We start from the raw sequence: 15,737 nt of genomic DNA, 5'->3' as shown, positions 1-15,737 counted from the left end.
ACGACTGAAACGTTTCCACTAATAAGAGCTGATCAAACAGATGCTTTTAGCTTGGTCTCTTATTTACTTCACTGTCTGTCTTCACATTAATATCTCGATCAGAATAAAAATGACGTTCAAAAACAGTCAAGATATTGATCACAAACAAACGTTCAGCCGTCTGACATTAAAGGATGTTTCTGTGGATCAGATGTGTCCTCATATGATTATTTTTACTTATTTTGGTTTAAACGTTTCAGTTTTATAAATGACTTCAAACTCTCAACAAACCCTTTAATTCTTCTGTCATTATATAACAGGGTTAACAGGGTTATATTGATCCCCCCCCCCCCCCCTACAGCCAGTGTTTGGTTTGTCCGCTCTGGGCTACTGTAGAAAATGGCGGTACAACATGGCGGCTCCGTGGACGAGGATGGAATCCTCAGTATACTGTGTATTGATCGTATTGATTATTGGTTTGGATAATGACTGACTGACTGTGTTTACATGTGAACTGTCAATAAAGCTCATTGAATTCAAACTTGACTGTTAACACAAAGTGAGACTGAGACGTGGTTGAAAGTTAGTAAGTGGACCTCGAGTTGACCCGTGTTTTCTGTTTGCTTCCTGCAGCAGTTCTTTGATGTGATCCCGACGTCGGAGCGTCCCCTGGCGGACCAGGAGTGGTACCACGGCGCCATCCCCCGCACCGAGGCTCAGGAGTTACTACGGCAACAGGGAGACTTCCTGGTGAGAGAGAGCCACGGCAAACCGGGCGAGTACGTCCTGTCGGTGTTTTCTGACGAGCAGAGACGACACTTCATCATCCAATACGCCGACGTACGTAAACACGCTTTAATAAAACATATGTACACACAACCAGGCAAACGTTCAGCATCTTATTTATAAACATGTATATGTGCAGTATTTTATATCAATCAATCAATTTTTATTGATACAGCACCAAATCACAATAAAAGTCATCTCACTTTCACATAGAGCAGGTCGACACCGAACCACGAGCAGCAGCAGCAGGAAAGACTCTCCGTTAACGGGTAGAAACCTCCAGCAGGGCGGACTCTAGGCGGCGCCGTCTGCCCCGACCGGGGGGGCTGAGAGAGAGAAGGGGGGGGGGGGGGCAGAATAACAACAATCATAATAATTAAAGCTGCGAGCAGCGTTGAACGGGCCCTCGCGCCTCCGAGTACGTCGGGCCGTTTATTTGGATCTGGTAAATCTCATTTTTAGATCTTTAGATGTGATTTTAATGTGTTTAGTTGAAGCTGTCTCATCTTAGCTTCCCTCTCATCACGGCTTCACACGCATCCCACAGCACAGACGGAGACACCTCACCATCGTCATCATCCTCTAAACACGTCTGAAGTTCCTTCACTATTTCCTCCTCGTGTGTCCTCATCTGCAGATGAACCGCTGGCCAGACGTAGTGTTCAGTAAGGAGGGTTATGGTCTGATAGATCAGATACTCTATACCTGTCTTTATCAGGAAGTAATCAATCCTTGTGTAAATGTTGTGTGGTGGTGAACAGTAAGTGTAATCTGTATTTGTGGGGTTCAGATCAAATGTCTACAAATCCCAGTTCAGACATCATCATCTTCATTTTTTTACTGATTGCACTGTTTTGTTTCCACCTCCTGAAGCATCCAGCTGTGGTTCAGTCTCTGCCTCTAGCTGATGTTGTTTCATCGGGAACGCCGGTCTCTCCTGAAGCATCCAGCTGTGGTTCAGTCTCTGCCTCTAGCTGATGTTGTTTCATCGGGAACGCCGGTCTCTCCTGAAGGCTGCACTTTCTGTTGGTATCCCGGCCGTGTCTCCGTTGTCCCGCGGCCCGTCTTCGCACCGCCCGACGACCACGTTAGTCGTTTAATCCGCTCCGTCCAGTTTTCCTCCGGTGTCATAACCTCCAGCTGGAGCCCTCGGGACAGCATGTCCTTCGTCGCGTCTCCCCCTCGTAACACCCGGAGTTTTGCTGGGAAAGGAAAACGCCCTATCCAGGGTTTTAACTGGTGTCGCTCCAGACATGTGTGTCCAGTTTTGTTGCCACTCAAAAACAGCATCGTATTTCGTGGCAAAGAATGTGTCGCCATGGCAACAGCGTTTGATTACAGGTAATGAGCTTCAGAATGTAGCATCATCAAGGTCTTATATCTTAGCTGAGTCAATTTCAGGTGCGTCGGCCAAATTTCCTCGGAGTAAAACAACAAAGAACGACGCATGATACTTCCTGTTGCCAGTAGGTGGCGCTATGACTGTCACTGAACACGGGCCTGACCATGTGTTCAGACCCGGACTCTTAACACGCAAATGAAATTTGGAGAAGGTCAGACCACGTGGAGTCAAGTTATAAGGCTTCGAAATTCAATTGTCATGGCAACACCTTTTGACAGAGAATCACCAATTTAGGAACCACCAGTAAGCCCGCGTACTGGGAGCGCAGTGTTGTAGTGGGATAGTACTATGAGCTCTTTGAGATATGATGGTTTCTTACCAGTAAGAGCTTCGTAGGTGAGAAAGATCTTAAATTTATTCTGGATTTTATAGGAAGCCAATATACATACACACATATATACACACATATATACACACATATACACACATATACACACACATACACACATATACACACACATACACACATATACACACATATACACACATACACACACATATACACACATATACACACACATATACACACACATATACACACATATACACACACATATACACACATATACACACACATATACACACATATACACACATATACACACACATATACACACATATACACACACATATACACACACATATACACACATATACACACACATATACACACATATACACACACATATACACACATATACACACATATACACACACATATACACACATATACACACATATACACACACATATACACACACATATACACACATATACACACATATACACACATATACACACACATACACACATATACACACATACACACATATACACACACATACACACATATACACACATATACACACACATCAGGTGAACCTTATACAGTATTGTTTACATGTATATAAGACATGTTTCTAGTGTGATGGAGTAAAGTGTGAACTCTCTCTCTCTCTGATAGAGTCAGTACCGCTTCGAAGGGACCGGCTTCTCCACCATCCCTCAGCTCATCGAGCATCACTTCTCCACCAAACAGGTCATCACCAAGAAGTCTGGAGTCGTGCTGCTCAACCCGGTCGTCAAGGCAACCATTCCTCCATTTCTATACATGCATACATGTCTATATATTAACATATATATATATATATATTAATATATATATATATATATAGCTGTTGCGGTACATGCAGCTGTTGCGGTACGTGCAGCTGTTGCGGTACGTGCAGCTGTTGCATTACGTGCAGCTGTTGCATTACATGTAGCTGTTGCATTACGTGCAGCTGTTGCGGTACGTGCAGCTGTTGCATTACGTGCAGCTGTTGCAGTACATGCAGCTGTTGCAGTATATACAGCTGTTGAGTTGATTTTCTCTCTGCAGGATAAAAAATGGATCCTGAACCACGAGGATGTGACGCTGGGAGAGCTACTGGGAAAGGTGACCTCACTTCCTGTTTCCTATCTTCCTGTCCACCAATCACAGCACAGTTCTGTCAGTTGTTAACAGAGTGTCTCTCTGCCTGCGTGTCCCATCATGCTCTGCTGTTCGCTGGTTGCCAGGGTAACTTCGGTGAGGTGTTTAAAGGGACCCTGCAGCGCGACAAAACGCCGGTCGCCGTCAAAACGTGTAAAGAAGATTTACCTCCAGAGCTGAAGATCAGGTTCCTGTCTGAGGCCAGGTGAGCTTCACATCTACATAACCTGGAAATAACTTCAAAAACAAAGTTGTTATTTAAAAGCTGCAACAACCTTTAAAACAAATACAAGAAAATTACAAAATCAATAGAAAACCAAATGAATAGATTAGTGAAGTAGCAGCGCCTGTGTCCTCGTCACACAGCAGCAGCTACTGTTCAACTGCTCTTATTCTTAATATTATTATTTAGATTATTCTTTATATTAGCCTAATAATTATTCATTCAAAATTAACTTTATTGTCCCACAAAGAGGGAATTTGTGGTGGACTCTTCACTCATTAAAACAAGAATCTAAGACCAGGATTCACCGACAGACGATATGAAAACGTTCTAATAAATAACAAACAAACAGAGAAAACAAACACATCAATAAAAACAGAAAATCCCTTTTTCATGAGAAATCTTTACGTCAAAGATCATCCGGTGCTCGTCCTCATCTGCAGCTGGTTGAAAGTCTGACTGACAGCAGGATAAATGAAGAGTTAGATGTATTTAGACTGTGAATGTCCTCCAGAGGACAGCAGCCTGTAGAACGCCGACGGCTCGCCTGCTGCTAACAGCTGCAGCGCTGTGTTGACCCGCTAATCTTCATGCAGTCTGTAGCAGTGGGACCAGTTTGGACCGGAGCCAGACCGAGCTGTGATGCCGTATCTGATCAGGCCCTAAAAGACCAACATACGTGTTTTATCGACACCGTGAACTGTAAGTCGACGCAGGAAGTCCAGTCGTCGTCGTAATGTTGCGATGATGTCGTGGTTGATGACGGCAGGCCTGAGGTCACCGACTCCCTGGAGGTCAAACGCCACCTCCTCCAACACACGGTGGCGTCCTCACACCAGTAAGAATAATGATAAAGAAAAGCTAAATGAAAACTACGTATTTATTTACACAGATATCATAAAAACATCATTCCAGTTAAAAACATCAATAAATTACTTTTTATTCAGCTAAAGGTACAAAACGATATTTCATACTGAACCAGGACTGATAATTAATTAAATATATTATCATAACATGAAATCTACAATCTCTCACTAATGCCACAAATAGAGGAACGAAGTCGTCACAAGAAGCATTTTCTCTTATTTTTATACGTTTATATAGACATGAAAGTAGTTATGGACCATTTACAGTCACGTTTCCTGAATGAAGACCAGTTTCTGGCCCGTCACAGGAAGATCCTCCAGCAGAGATCAGCTGATCTCTTCTTTAAAGGAGCTTCATAAAAACCCTCAGTTTGTCTCTCCACACATTTACCATTTACACAGTATCTATCTATTATTTATTTATATTTAACTGGTCCAGTAAATCCAGTTCAACGTGAGGAAAAGCTCAGCTCACTTTGATCTGGAACTGTGTTCCTGCAGCGTTTCCAGTTCTTCTTCACTCAGTTTGTTAATCCACAAGTTCAGAATGTCCCTGGTGTAGCGATGAGACCTGAAACCAAGTGGAGATGCCACTGCCTCTGTTTTATGAAGACCAGGACCTGCAGCAGGCAATCCAGTCCTGTACATCCAACCTGGATCCATGTATCAAGGATTCTCCCAAAAGCCAAAAAAGAGAAGCTGTAGGCTGCAGACGGCCATCCAGTAGGTAATCCATCCAGTAGGTAATCCATCCAGTAGGTGATCCATCCAGTAGGTGATCCATCCAGTAGGTGATCCATCCAGTAGGTGATCCATCCAGTAGGTTCCATTTGTGGTAAAAGCCATTTCCATTTACTCCATCAACACTCTTCTTCACTTCATCTTCATCTCCCAGAAAAACTCCAAGATATTTCAAACCATTGCTTTTCTGTGTCGGGAGACCAGAAGACCAGAAGACCAGAAGACCAGCTTCCCACTGTCAGAACTTCACTTTTTCCCAGTTTACTTTTGCTGCTGAAACGTTTCCAAATTTGGTCACAATTTTTTCTAATTTGTCAATTTCCTGTTGTTTAATAAGAACAATAAGATCATCAGAGTTAGCAGATAAAACAGATAAAACATGCTCTGTGTTACAATAAGATGAAACCAGAACATCTGTACAAGTGTTTTATGTAACAGTGGTTCTATTGTACACAACGTTCCCGACAACGTTCTCGACAACGTCCCTGACAACGTTCTCGACAACGTCCCTGACAACGTTCTCGACAACGTCCCTGACAACGTTCTCGACAACGTTCCCGACAACGTTCCCGACAACGTTCCCGACAACGTCCCCGACAACGTTTCTGACAACGTTCTCGACGTCCCTGACAACGTTCCCGACAACGTTCTCGACAACGTTTTTGACAACGTTCCCGACAATGTTCCCGACAACGTCCCCGACAACGTCCCCGACAACGTCCCCGACAACGTTCCTGACAACGTTCCGACAATGTTCCTGACATCGTTCCGGACATCGTTCCTGACAACGTTCCTGACATCGTTCCCCACAACGTTCTCGACAACGTTCCCGACAACGTTCCTGACATCGTTCCGGACATCGTTCCTGACAACGTTCCTGACATCGTTCCCGACAACGTTCCCGACAACGTTCCCGACAACGTTCCTGACATCGTTCCGGACATCGTTCCTGACAACGTTCCTGACAACGTCCCTGACATCGTTCCCGACAACGTTCCCGACAACGTTCCCGACATCGTTCCTGACAACGTTCCTGACAACGTTCCGGACATCGTTCCTGACAACGTTCCTGACAACGTCCCTGACATCGTTCCCGACAACGTTCCCGACAACGTTCCCGACAACGTTCCCGACAACGTTCCTGACATCGTTCCGGACATCGTTCCTGACAACGTTCCTGACAACGTCCCTGACATCGTTCCCGACAACGTTCCCGACAACGTTCCCGACAACGTTCCCGACATCGTTCCTGACAACGTTCCCGACATCGTTCCTGACAACGTTCCTGACATAGAACAACGCTGCCGTATCTCTACGCACTTTCAAACATCCACATTACTTTGATCATGGCGATGATGAAACCGGAGCCGAGCTTCCAAAGGTCCAACGCCTTCTCCTGATCCAATGAGAAGAGACCGGTCTCCAAGTCCAGAGATGAGTCATGATATATGATCACAGATTGATCATCGCCTGTCTCGGCCTGTTGGCGAAGGAACAGCCGTTTATAATCAGCACAGAGAGACGGGTGTCGGGATCACTCTCCTGCAGCTCTGTGGTGATGAAGTGTCATTAAAGATGCTTCAGATGTCATCACACAGCTCAGCACAGAAAGTTTTAAAGAACTCCACGTGACGTCCATGGATCCCGGGGGCTCGCCCCCCCTCCATGCTCTGCACTTCTTCTTCTTCTTCTTAGAGAGATTACAGCAGAACATGACTGCTGTAGTAGTCTAGCAGGAGGCTCAGTCAGCGGACGTCTGTTCACGAGAGTTCATCAGAGTAGCCAGACCAGTGCTCCCAGTGCTCCCAGTGCTCCAGCTCCCAGTAGATCAGCCAGCGCGGCTCTTTTGGATTTGATGATCTCAATTTGATCTGACTTCCTGTCGAGTCTATTGAGCCCTGAGTTTCTACTATTTCCATCTCTAGATCATTCATATATGTAATAATCCCGCCGTCGTCTTAAAGAAGATAAACGTGTCTTTGAAATTAACATCCATAAACGAGGCAGCGTTAAAACGCCAGTTTGCACTTTTATGTTTAATATTTGCAACAAAAACATTTCAAATAAGCATTGAATGATGTGTAAAACCTGCAGGTATTATTCTGCACCCTTTAAACACATTAAAATGATGCTTAAAGCAATAAAATCGATGGAATCTGGAATCTGGACAAAGAAATGATTCTATCCCTGAGACGTCGTATGAAGCAGCGTGAGGATCATTGTTATTTCTATCTACTACGTCATTTTCTGCACAATTAAAATCTTCTAAAAACATTTCTTCAGAGGATCAATCATTTAAAATAATACCAGTTTATTTAAAAAAGAACCTCTGAGGAGCAAATACATTTATCACAACAACATGATATTACTGGAACTAGAGATGAGACGTGACGTAGTTTAGATGTTGACTGTCAGAACGAACCTTTAAAAGACGTGTTTGAAATCAATAATCTATACAAGTATTGATTTGCACTCCGATGGACATAAAGTGCAGAAATAGATATCTGAATGGTTCCAACCTGTTTTTTTTAGAAGAGATAATCAATTTAGTTTTTGTGAGTCTTTGTTGAATTGTGCTTAACTGGCTGCTGTCATGTGATTGGCCGCTCTGACATGCCGCCTGTGTGTGATTGGCTGCAGGATCCTGAAGCAGTACGACCACCCGAACATCGTGAAACTGATCGGCGTCTGCACGCAAAGGCAGCCAATCTACATCGTCATGGAGCTGGTTCCCGGTAGGTGGAGCTCCGTCACTTCACTTCCTGTCAGTGTGTGTTGTTCTGAAGCGTGTGTGTGTCCGTTAGGAGGCGACTTCCTGTCAGTGTGTGTTGTTCTGAAGCGTGTGTGTGTCCGTTAGGAGGCGACTTCCTGTCAGTGTGTGTTGTTCTGAAGCGTGTGTGTGTCCGTTAGGAGGTGACTTCCTGTCCTTCCTGAGGAAGAAGAAGGACGAGTTGAAGACCAAGCAGCTGCTTCGCTTCTCTGTCGATGCTGCAGCCGGCATGGCGTACCTGGAGAGCAAGAACTGCATCCACAGGTAAATATTAACACCTGTTCACCTGTCTGTCTCACCTGTCTGTCTCACCAGTCTCTCACCTGTCTGTCTCTCACCTGTCTGTCTCACCTGTCTGTCTCACCTGTCTGTCTCACCAGTCTCTCACCTGTCAGTCTCTCACCTGTCTGTCTCACCAGTCTCTCACCTGTCTGTCTCTCACCTGTCTGTCTCACCTGTCTGTCTCTCACCTGTCTGTCTCACCAGTCTCTCACCTGTCTGTCTCTCACCTGTCTGTCTCACCTGTCTGTCTCACCTGTCTATCTCTCACCTGTCTGTCTCACCTGTCTGTCTCTCACCTGTCTATCTCACCTGTCTGTCTCACCTGTCTGTCTCACCTGTCTGTCTCACCTGTCTGTCTCTCACCTGTCTATCTCTCACCTGTCTGTCTCACCTGTCTATCTCTCACCTGTCTCTCACCTGTCTCTCACCTGTCTGTCTCACCTGTCTATCTCTCACCTGTCTGTCTGACAGGGACCTGGCAGCGAGGAACTGTCTGGTGGGAGAGGGCAGCGTGTTGAAGATCAGCGACTTCGGGATGAGTCGACAGGAAGACGACGGAGTTTATTCTTCATCTGGACTCAAACAGATTCCCATCAAATGGACGGCTCCAGAGGCTCTTAACTATGGTAACACCTGTCCTACACCTGTCCTACACCTGTCCTACACCTGTCCTGCACCTGTCCTTCACCTGTCCTACACCTGTCCTTCACCTGTCCTACACCTGTCCTACACCTGTCCTGCACCTGTCCTTCACCTGTCCTACACCTGTCCTTCACCTGTCCTTCACCTGTCCTACACCTGTCCTGCACCTGTCCTTCACCTGTCCTACACCTGTCCTGCACCTGTCCTTCACCTGTCCTTCACCTGTCCTTCACCTGTCCTACACCTGTCCTGCACCTGTCCTACACCTGTCCTACACCCGTCCTGCACCTGTCCTTCACCTGTCCTACACCTGTCCTGCACCTGTCCTTCACCTGTCCTTCACCTGTCCTACACCTGTCCTTCACCTGTCCTACACCTGTCCTACACCTGTCCTTCACCTGTCCTACACCTGTCCTTCACCTGTCCTTCACCTGTCCTACACCTGTCCTTCACCTGTCCTGCACCTGTCCTACACCTGTCCTTCACCTGTCTTACACCTGTCCTTCACCTGTCTTACACCTGTCCTTCACCTGTCCTACACCTGTCCTACACCTGTCTTACACCTGTCCTACACCTGTCCTACACCTGTCTTACACCTGTCCTACACCTGTCTTACACCTGTCCTTCACCTGTCCTACACCTGTCTTACACCTGTCCTTCACCTGTCTTACACCTGTCTTACACCTGTCCTTCACCTGTCTTACACCTGTCCTTCACCTGTCCTACACCTGTCTTACACCTGCCCTTCACCTGTCTTACACCTGTCTTACACCTGTCCTTCACCTGTCTTACACCTGTCTTACACCTGTCCTTCACCTGTCCTACACCTGTCTTACACCTGTCCTTCACCTGTCTTACACCTGTCTTACACCTGTCTTACACCTGTCCTTCACCTGTCTTACACCTGTCTTACACCTGTCTTACACCTGTCCTTCACCTGTCCTTCACCTGTCCTGTCCTTCACCTGTCCTTCAGAACCTGTCCTTCACCTGTCCTCTGTCCTACACCTGTCTTACACCTGTCTTACACCTGTCTTACACCTGTCCTTACACCTGTCCTAGATGAGCAACCTGTCCTTCACCTGTCCTACACCTGTCCTTCACCTGTCCTTCACCTGTCCTTCACCTGTCCTTCACCTGTCTTACACCTGTCCTTCACCTGTCCTACACCTGTCTTACACCTGTCCTTCACCTGTCCTACACCTGTCTTACACCTGTCTTACACCTGTCTTACACCTGTCTTACACCTGTCCTTCACCTGTCCTTCACCTGTCCTACACCTGTCTTACACCTGTCCTTCACCTGTCTTACACCTGTCCTTCACCTGTCTTACACCTGTCTTACACCTGTCCTTCACCTGTCCTACACCTGTCCTTCACCTGTCCTTCACCTGTCCTTCACCTGTCTTACACCTGTCCTTCACCTGTCCTACACCTGTCTTACACCTGTCCTTCACCTGTCCTACACCTGTCTTACACCTGTCCTTCACCTGTCCTTCACCTGTCTTACATCTGTCTTACACCTGTCCTTCACCTGTCCTACACCTGTCCTTCACCTGTCCTTCACCTGTCTCACACTGGCTGGCTGCCCTGTGATTGGCTGTTGCAGGTCGTTACAGCTCAGAGAGTGATGTGTGGAGTTACGGGATCTTACTGTGGGAAACCTTCAGCCTGGGGGTGTGTCCTTACCCTGGGATGACCAATCAGCAGGCCCGAGAGCAGGTGGAGAAAGGTAAACAGCAAGAGATGCAGCAGGTTAACATCAGTTAACGAGTCACTCAATAAAGACTCGTTAAAAAGCACTAACGAGTTGCGACTGTGACTGATGGAAACAGATGAATAAACACACTGAACAGGATTCTGTCCCAGTCGTCCTCAGGCTGCTGGTCTGGACTGGTTTTCCATACTGATAATGGTTTGTTCTATTGGTACATAAACACAATTTTAACAGGAGGAGACGTTATCGGAGGGGGGGCAGCGGACATCTTGTAGACCCCTAACTGGACATTTTAGTGCCGTGAAACGACTGGTTTTTAACCAGTATAACTCAAACAGTGATCTTTCCATAACTGACTGGTTTTTAACCAGTATAACTCAAACAGTGATCTTTCCATAACTGACTGGTTTTTAACCAGTATAACTCAAACAGTGATCTTTCCATAACTGACTGGTTTTTAACCAGTATAACTCAAACTGTAGGGGACGCTGTGTGAGATGGTCGCTGACTGGGTTCTCTCTCGTTGTCGGAATACTTTACTGGAGGTCGTTTGTGGACGACATCAACATGTCGTATATCTGAAACGGACGCTGGACAACCAGTCCAAAATGAAGCAATACTGGCCTCTAGTGGCCAAACACACTGGGATGACACGTACCAGTAGAACCATCCACTACACACTCAGTGAATGAAAATAAGTAGATGTCAGTAACATTACAGTGTTCAGGCTAGAAAGTAAAACAGTGTAGCGCGGCCAGATGCTTCTTCAACCTTGTGGACGCCACGGCGACACGATATCAACATATTTAACATATTTAACATATTTAACATATTTAACATGTTTAACATATTTAACATGTTTAACATGTTTAACATATTTAACATCATCACACATTAATTATTGTCTTGATTGCATCATCAGCACAAACCCATGCAGCTGCATCTCGCAGCATCGTCCACCTGCTGATCCGTCTGACAGTCACAGAACGTCAGAGCCGGATGCAGCTTACATCCCATAAACGCACACGTCCACACACAGGAAGTCCATGCATGGCGGACAGAACTCGCTACACAACTGGACTGAACTTGTCCGGATGATCTAGTCCGTATTTCCCGCCCCCTGTTGTCAGTGATGTCACGGGAGAGCTCAGGTTGTAGCAGCAGGTTTTAAATCGGCGCCTCCGTTAAAATAACGACAGTTTCTGTTCCTGTTCAGTTTCATGAAGAACGTTAAATGTGTTTCAGTAACCATGGCAACATTAACTCCACTTCTCTCTCCTCCTGGTCGCTAGGTTACAGGATGGCGTGTCCTCAGCGTTGCCCCGACGACGTGTACAAAGTGATGCAGCGCTGCTGGCAGTACAACCCCGAAGAACGACCCAAGTTCTCCGAGCTGCAGCGCGACCTCGCCGCCATCAAGAAGAAGTGATGACATCATCAGACACCTCGCCGCCATCAAGAAGAAGTGATGACATCATCAGACACCTCGCCGCCATCAAGAAGAAGTGATGACATCATCAGACACCTCGCCGCCATCAAGAAGAAGTGATGACATCATCAGACACCTTGCCGCCATCAAGAAGTGATGACATCATCAGACACCTCGCCGCCATCAAGAAGTGATGACATCATCAGACACCTCGCCGCCATCAAGAAGTGATGACATCATCAGACACCTTGCCGCCATCAAGAAGAAGTGATGACATCATCAGACACCTCGCCGCCATCAAGAAGTGATGACATCATCAGACACCTCGCCGCCATCAAGAAGTGATGACATCATCAGACAGGAAGTTCAGTAACATTTTCAGCAGAAGTTTTTTCATGTTTTAGAGACATCAGGCGTGGTCAGCAGGTTGCCGTGACGATGACGTCTTTTCAGAAACACAGACGTGCCGACGTCTCCGTCACGTCTGTTGGCGTCTAAAAATGTTTTCTATCATAAACATAAGTGCAATTTCCTGTCCATGCTAATTTGTTAGCAATTAGCAACCAGCTGACCTTTGATTAATGTTCAGGTGATCCTGTCAGGTGATCAGGTGATCAGGTGATCCTGTCAGGTGATCAGGTGATCAGGTGATCAGGTTAGCATGGATGCAGCTGGTTAGCGTAGCCATCGGAACACTAAAACAGAACAGAGAACACTAACGTGTCGCTCAGACAGGAAGTTAGTTTAAGCTAAGCTAACGGTGCTAAGAGTTTAGCTTGATGGTGGTGAGACTCGTTAGATGAATCCATCAGTCAGCTGATTAAAGCCCCTCCCACAGTTTTATTAAACGAACACTCCTGGTCATGTATGTGAGCTTTACATGACAAACAGCTGCAGTCGCCATGGCAACAGACATGTTTTCTTCTCACCTGCTGATGTTTTACATGAATATAAACTGATTGTTTCTACTTTTATTTATTCTGTTTTTATATTTTGTGTTTTTATGATCCTCCGTTTCTGAAACAGCAGCTGTCAATCACCACGCTGACCCCGCCCACCACAGCGTCGGGTTGGTTTGTTTTTCAGGAAGTAGTTTTTGACCAGTTCAAGGATTGAAAATGAAAACAAACTTGTCCACAAGTTTAAAAAGTTATTTTTTGAGTTAAATGTGGGAGAAGAATTCAGTAAGTTAACGAAGGGACTCGTTAGTTTAATGAATAAAATCAGCACTTAACGATTGTTGCCAGGCAACCGCTGAATCAGCTGACGTCAGCCCGACTGTTGTTCTGCAGTGAAGGAAACTCGTCCGTCATGGCCCCGCCTCTCAATTCATCTGATTGGACAGCAGAAAAAAACCGCGAATGACGTCGGCGCTTCTGACCGGAAGGTTTTTGAAGTCGAGGCGTTCGGCGACGCAGAAGCAGCTCCTCCTCATCGTTTCCTGGTCGTCATGGTAACTGAAATAACTTTGGAGCTTTTGAAAATGAAAACTATGAAACAGAGCGAGGTGGTTGTTACAGGTGTAAATGAATCGTGAGTCCTGATTGGTCAACATCACTTCCTTGATGGTAAGAGGGTGGAGCCTAACTGTTAGTGATGTCAGAGCTCCAGAGCGCCTCCTACTGACTGTTACTGTAAATAAACTAAAGATGTTTTTACTGTTTTTTTCTTTTTGCTGCTTCAAACACTAATCGTCTGTTTTTATTTGTTTAAGCTCTTTATGAAAATATTATTGTAGCATTTATTATGAAAATAAAACAAATCATAAGAACAGAGACGCTCCGTGTGACATCACTGCCGTATGACATCACTGCCGTATGACATCACTGCCGTGTGACATCACTGCCGTGTGACATCACTGCCGTGTGACATCACTGCCGTTATTTTAATATTTTGTGACTTTAAAATTATTTTTCTAAATGTGAAAATGAGTTTAAGATTCTGATTATTTCAGAGTTTCTTCATTAAAGCTGCAACTAACCATTATTTACATTATTGATTAGTCTGTTGATTATTTTCTCATTAATCAATTAGTTGTTTGATCCATAAAATATTGAAAAATGTGGATCAGTGTTTCCAGAAGTCCATGACGTCATCAGATGTGTCAAAGATCTGAAGAATCTGGACTTTATTGATTATCAGAATAGTTGCTAATTAATCATTTTCAGTGGATCGATTAATTGTTGCAGTTCTGATCAAATTATTGAAACTTTATCAAAAACAATCTAAACAACTTTATTGTCCACTTTTATCGCACTAAAGTAGAAACTCATCTTGTTTGCAGATGAAACAAGATGAGTTCAGGTGAAACGTTCAGCTTCCTGAAGGTTGTGAAGCTCCGACATCCTGCCTGTTATTCAATCAGCTGTGTTGTCATGGTGATGAACCAACAGGTGTTACTTACAGCTGACCCTGCAATGACAGTCAGGTGTTGAAACCAGAGGTCACCAGAGGTCACCAGAGGTCAGAGGTCTGTACTAGGAAGCAGGTTTGGGGTTATTGAGGTAACTTCAGGTGTAACTTTGGGTTTTCAGGGTTCACGTCCTAGCGGGGTTCATCACCATGGTAACGGGTTAACTTCAGAGGATCAACACCCCGACCACTGACCAATCAGATCACTGGAAATAAAGCGTCATCCTTCCTACAGGATCCCGACATGGACAAAAGTCCCGAGTTACAATAAAGTCAAAAGTAAAAAAGATCAATATATATTTTTATAGATCAGTAGAAACATTTTATTGTTCCGTGTTTCTGGTTTTAAATCAGAGCTTCTAACAAACGGAGATCGTTTACGACACTAAACACATATTTTAATAGTTGAATAGTGATTTTACTCTCTGATTCATGGCTGCAGTCAGAATAACATCAGACAACTGCAGATAAACACCAGAGATCAATAATCCTCACTGTTAATTGGCTCCATGATTATAAATCATCAGTCATTAAATACTTTTACACTCTTTGCTTCAGCAGCAGAAACAGTCTGACGTTACTTTAAGTTTGTTATGTGACATATTCAGATGGTTTGTAAACAGTGAAAATACTCCCTCTATACTTCAGTCATATAGAATAATTCCTACATGGATTTTATTTATTTATGATTTCTAGTGTTTGTTGTATGATTACAGGCTCGTTTACATTCACTTGGTTGAATCTGCAGGTTCTTGGTTTCACTGTTTCATCTCATATGAAGAACTTCATTCATGGTTCTGATGACGTCACTCCTTATTAACGACCCGCCTCTTTCACATGAACGCGCTCGTTATTAACGACCCGCCTCTTTCACATGAACGCGCTCGTTATTAACGACCCGCCTCTTTCACATGAACGCGCTCGTTATTAACGACCCGCCCCTTTCACATGAACGCGCTCGTTATTAACGACCCGCCTCTTTCACATGAACGCGCTCGTTATTAACGACCCGCCTC

The 15,737-nt window shown here is 45.1% G+C and overlaps 1 protein-coding gene across 4 annotated transcripts in view; it reads left to right on the top strand.

The window, feature by feature from the left end:
* Positions 1–14,084, top strand: part of fer (fer (fps/fes related) tyrosine kinase) — a 35,649-nt gene extending 21,565 nt beyond the window's left edge. The window contains exons 12-21 of one of the 4 annotated variants that reach the window (XR_010924601.1): positions 613–819; positions 3,132–3,254; positions 3,549–3,605; positions 3,728–3,846; positions 8,112–8,206; positions 8,382–8,505; positions 8,995–9,149; positions 10,773–10,895; positions 12,173–12,927; positions 12,965–14,084. Coding sequence is in view for 3 of the 4 variants with exons in the window: in XM_067573631.1 (XP_067429732.1) it covers positions 613–819; positions 3,132–3,254; positions 3,549–3,605; positions 3,728–3,846; positions 8,112–8,206; positions 8,382–8,505; positions 8,995–9,149; positions 10,773–10,895; positions 12,173–12,309 (1,140 nt within the window). In the remaining variant the exon portion in view is untranslated. Of the gene's footprint in view, positions 1–612; positions 820–3,131; positions 3,255–3,548; positions 3,606–3,727; positions 3,847–8,111; positions 8,207–8,275; positions 8,344–8,381; positions 8,506–8,994; positions 9,150–10,772; positions 10,896–12,172 lie in introns of those variants that run through there. The other 3 variants (XM_067573633.1, XM_067573631.1, XM_067573634.1) reach the window with 3 other exon arrangements.
* Positions 14,085–15,737: the final 1,653 nt, after the last annotated feature.

Source organism: Thunnus thynnus, chromosome 19 (genome assembly GCF_963924715.1).
Source record: "Thunnus thynnus chromosome 19, fThuThy2.1, whole genome shotgun sequence".
NCBI lineage: Eukaryota > Metazoa > Chordata > Actinopteri > Scombriformes > Scombridae > Thunnus > Thunnus thynnus.
This window is presented reverse-complemented; position numbering and strand designations above follow the sequence as displayed.